Source organism: Dermacentor silvarum, chromosome 4 (genome assembly GCF_013339745.2).
Source record: "Dermacentor silvarum isolate Dsil-2018 chromosome 4, BIME_Dsil_1.4, whole genome shotgun sequence".
In the NCBI taxonomy this organism is placed as follows: domain Eukaryota; kingdom Metazoa; phylum Arthropoda; class Arachnida; order Ixodida; family Ixodidae; genus Dermacentor; species Dermacentor silvarum.
In genome coordinates, this window is record NC_051157.2 from 219774569 (window position 1) to 219779055 (window position 4487).

The 4487-nt window shown below is 36.3% G+C and overlaps 1 protein-coding gene across 1 annotated transcript; it reads right to left on the reverse strand.

Moving 5' to 3' along the window:
* Nucleotides 1–2211: 2211 nt before the first annotated feature.
* Nucleotides 2212–4409, reverse strand: LOC125945134 (uncharacterized). The gene has a single exon (XM_049666709.1). It carries the CDS (start codon nt 4407–4409, stop codon nt 2844–2846), a length of 1566 nt encoding a protein of 521 aa, XP_049522666.1. The 3' UTR covers nt 2212–2843.
* Between the last annotated feature and the right edge of the window lie 78 nt (nt 4410–4487).

The following is a 4487-nucleotide window of genomic DNA, read 5'->3' on the forward strand; positions in this document are numbered from 1 at the left end:
TCCATCTGTGTATATCTTATTCTTTACTGTGTTATCCGCCTCTTTGCTAAAGCAGTACTCTACTCTGTCTGCTGGGTGATCTTGCCAAAGATCATATTTTACCATTATTTCATTACTCGTGAAAAACTCATCTTTCCATTTAAAGTTCTTCTGTTCATGTATTATATGGTGCATTTCGTTTTCTTTTTCTATTGTAAGGTAGACTGGCGGTACATTAGCTAATATTGTTAGTCCAATGTTTGAAGTTGTCTTAAATGCTTTTGTAATCATTAGTAAAGGTATTCTTTGAATAGCTTTAAGTTTTTTGAGGATGATAGATTTTCTTGTGTACCAAACTGGTGATGCATAGACAATAATTCTTTCAATACCTTGGATGTATATTTTTCTTAATTGGTTCGAGTTGCCGTTATTTCTTTGTTTAAATGTTCTGTTTATTTTATAGGTTAATGCAGCCACTTTATCTCTAACGTATTGCAGGTGCGGTAAGAAAGAGAATGCGTTATCAAATACTACTCCTAGAATCTTCATTTCTTTAACCATTGTAATTCTTTGTGAACCCATTTTTAGGTGTGGTGGGTGACTCTCGTATTTTTTACCAACTATTAAGAACTGCGACTTGTCTGGGTTAAAATTTATTTCTTTGTCTTTTGACCATTGTTGAATAACTTTAAGGGCTTCATTTGACTTATACTCTGCGTCACTCCTGGATTTGAATTTAATTGTTAAAACTATATCGTCAGCAAAAGCTTGGATATGTGTATCGCTTGGCAATTTTATTTCAAGAAGATCAGCTATTGTTAAATTCCACAAAAGTGGACTGAGAGGAGAACCCTGAGGAGATCCTATTTTTAAATGTTTAACAATTTTTCCATTCTCACTTTCATAGATGATTGTGCGGTCTATGAGAATACTGTGGATTAGTTCTGTGATATTTTGATAGCATTTTAGTTCTTCTAGTTTCCTCTTGACAATTGTCGGTCTAATCGAGTTAAAGGCATTTTTAATATCTAATGAGACAATTAGGACGTTTTGTCTGTCGATTTTAGCCTGCATAACTCTCTTCTTAATTTCTTGAAGGGCCATTGTGGTTGATGTATTGTGCTTGAAACCATACTGGTGCTTCTGTAATAAATTTTTTGTAACTAAGAAGTGATATGTACGATCCTTCAGAAGTTTTTCTAATATCTTTCCTAATAGTGAATTAATAGCTATAGGTCTATATTTATTTACTCCTGATTTTTCTTCAGATTTTGCCTTTGGGATAAGTATAACTTTTGATGACTTCCACTCTTTAGGGAAGTATCCATTTTTAAGGCACGCATTGTATAAGTTTAGAAAGAATTTCTTATGTGCTTTATATATTTCTTGAATTAAAATGGTGTTTAGATTATCTGGACCTGGTGCGACATCTTTGCGTAGATTTGTTATTATAATGTCTAGTTCTAATTGAGTAAATAGTTTGTCCTGTGTTTTTGTTCCTGGTATCTGATCTGTTTCCTTTAATTGATTATCCTTTTCTGTTTCCCTAATGTATTCTTCGTGTGCAATAGGATACAATTTATCTAATACGTAGTGCACTGTTTCTTCCAACGATTTTGTCATTTCACCGTCATCTTTTTTCATACTCGTTAGTATTACTCTCTGTTTAATTTGATCCCGTGCTATTTTATATGGCAAGGTGAATGGGTTTTTTCTCACCATTTCACAAACTTTTTGCCAACTTTTGTCTTTGGCACTCTCTATCATGTTGTTGTAAGTGTCGTGTTCCAAATAATAAGCCCTTTTAAAATCGGGTCTCATTTCTCCTTTACATCTTTGGTATCTTCTACGAAGTGCTCTTACTTTTTTACGTTGAATCTCTAAATCTTGAGACCACCATGTGTTTTTCTTGTTGTTTGAGTTTTTCTTTATTTTTTTATATTTTTTAAAAAGTGTCTCTATTTTATTATAAAAGTCCTTTATTGTTTTCTTGATGTCATTTTTGTTGCTTATCCTGTCTTGTATTTCACTAAACCATAAGTCATGCTTTATGTCCTCTAATAATTTTGTCCTCCCTTTTAATGTTAGGCCGTATTCAGGTTGGGCTTCAGGTTTGCTTATTTTGGTATATATATATCTATGATCACTGTTGTTAAAATGTTTTAACACCTCCCAATTCAGAACATCTTCCTTTAGTTCTTGATTTACAACGGTTAAATCAATCCATCCTTTTGCTCTTGCTGTTTTGAATGTAGGGGGTGAATTCTTATCATTTAATAATACTAAATCATGTCTAATAATAAATTCTAATAGGTCTTCACCCTTTTCATCACCAGTCTTGCTACCCCATATTTTATTTTTAGCATTAAAATCCCCTAATATTATTAATTTGTTATGTGCTATAACCTGGATAATATTCTCTATTTTACTTAGAATATATGATATGGACTCTTGAGGTGGACTATAGCAGTTTATGATTAAATATTTGTTGTTATCTTTAGTAGCTACTACTGCTATTACTTTTTCCTCTATTAAAATTGGGAACACCGCTATCTTTTCGTTATGTATTATTACAGCAGTCTTAGGGTTTTTGTTGTGTGCGATAATCTTATGTTTAATTGCAAAACCTATTATTTTATCATTTAACACGTACGGTTCCTGAATGGCAGATATATCGTGTTTTTCTTCTTCATTAAAGTTTCTTAATGATTGCGATGCCTTAAATGCCCTTGCCAGGTTGGCTTGTATAATTGTTAGTGTATTGTTGTTGTGATTGGCGTTGATAGTATTTGTTGATGTGTTGTTAATAGTGTTGTTTTGTTGTCGTGATGTTTGTTTTTCCTGTTGGGGAGCCATGGTTTCGCCTAGTTGATTTCAGGGAGAATCCTCTTCTTCTCCGCTCCTACTCTTTCCTGATAAACTGGGCAGTTCCAGGACATCATGGAGTGTTTTCTTTCTGCGGGAGTTCCCTTTTTTTCTTTTTCACAAATCCAACAATTTGCTTCATTGTAGCAATCCTGGTAGTCGTGACCCTGTTGTCCGCAGTTGTGGCAATATGAGTTTCCCCCCCTGCATGTCGACTTCGTGTGTCCATATGAGGCACATTTGAAGCATCTTGCAATGAATATATTGTCATAGACTGGGCATTTCGTCCACCCAATACTCAGCCTGTTCGTGTTCTTTATCGCATGAACAGCTTTTCGGTTCAAGGCCAAGATTGCCGTGATCCCATTTTTTCCATTCCATGTTCTTTTAACTTCAATGTCTGTTGGTGCACAGTCTAGGTTGTTCTGCTTGACGATTGTGGCACTGAGGTTATTTACGTCCAAGTTGTCGTCAATGCCGACCACTTTAACCTCAAGGCTTCTCCCTTTAGGTTTTTTTACTTGAAGGTCTTTGAGGTCAGGGTCTTCCTGGATGGTTTTCGCCAGGGTCTCTATGCCCTCCTTGGAAGTGCTGATGACCACCATTCCTTCTTTTCCAGGTCGAAGTGACGGGTCTGTTAACCCCAGAGTTGCTGGGTCAACTGTACTTTTCAAAGCTTGTTCAATTTCTTTGTTCTTCATTTTTGCCGAAGTGACTATAAGGGCTGAAGTTCTTGGCACTTCGGGTTCTTGAGCATCCCTTTTTGGACTATCCTTCACAATGTCAGCGTAGGTTCTTCCTTTTCTTTCAGCTTCTTCAAGCTCTTGAATTCTTCCTTTTTGAAATTCCAATTCATGGCTTAATTCTAAAGCCATTGTTTTGATTTTTGTGTATTCTGACAGAAGGGTGTCCATTTGGTCATTTGCCTCGTTATTGTCACTGTTAATCCTTGACAATTTCATCAAGGCTCTTGTGAAAACTCTGTCTATCTTTGCCATCTTTGACAGTACTGGATGATCACCTTTTTCCATGATGGTTTTTGGTCTATCTTCCATGTCTGTCTTTTTCTCTTTCTCATTTCTTTTCAAAGTCTCCCTGCTTTTACTCCTGTTGTTCTTATCCGTTCCTTGTGTTTTCGCCTCTGCTGAATGTGGTTCAGTTGACTCTTCATGATCAGAACCCTCGTACCAGGGAGTTTCGTCTTCCATGAGCTTTTGTTCATGATGACTGGGGGTTGCTCCACTCAGTTCATCTTCAGTTTCCTCTTGTACCTCGTCTTGGCTTCCTCTCAGCTTTTCTGTTCTTTTGTCGTGTTTTACTTTTCCTGCTTTCTTCTTTGTGGACTCTTTTTGCTTTTCTCCATCCCTTTGAGAGATGTCTTCCTTTGATTTTAGCTGTTCAGGGATCATTCCTTGTTCTTTTTCTTCTCTAGTCTTCTTGACTGATGACTGAGCAACCTGTTTTCCAGGTTTGACGCTTCCTTCCATTGTTTTTCCTGGTGTCTTGGTTTCTTCTTTGGTTTTCTTAGCCAAAAAATCTTCTTTCCTGACGTCTTTGTTCACCATTTTGTCAAGGTGGTGCAATGTTTCGTAAATTTGCCCCTAGGAGTTAGGCTTCACCTCAAAACTTCCTGAAACAGTCGC

Coding starts and splice junctions, on each gene's coding strand:
- LOC125945134 (XM_049666709.1), bottom strand. CDS start 4,409: ATGGTGAACAAAGACGTCAGGAAAGAAGATTTTTTGGCTAAGAAAACC.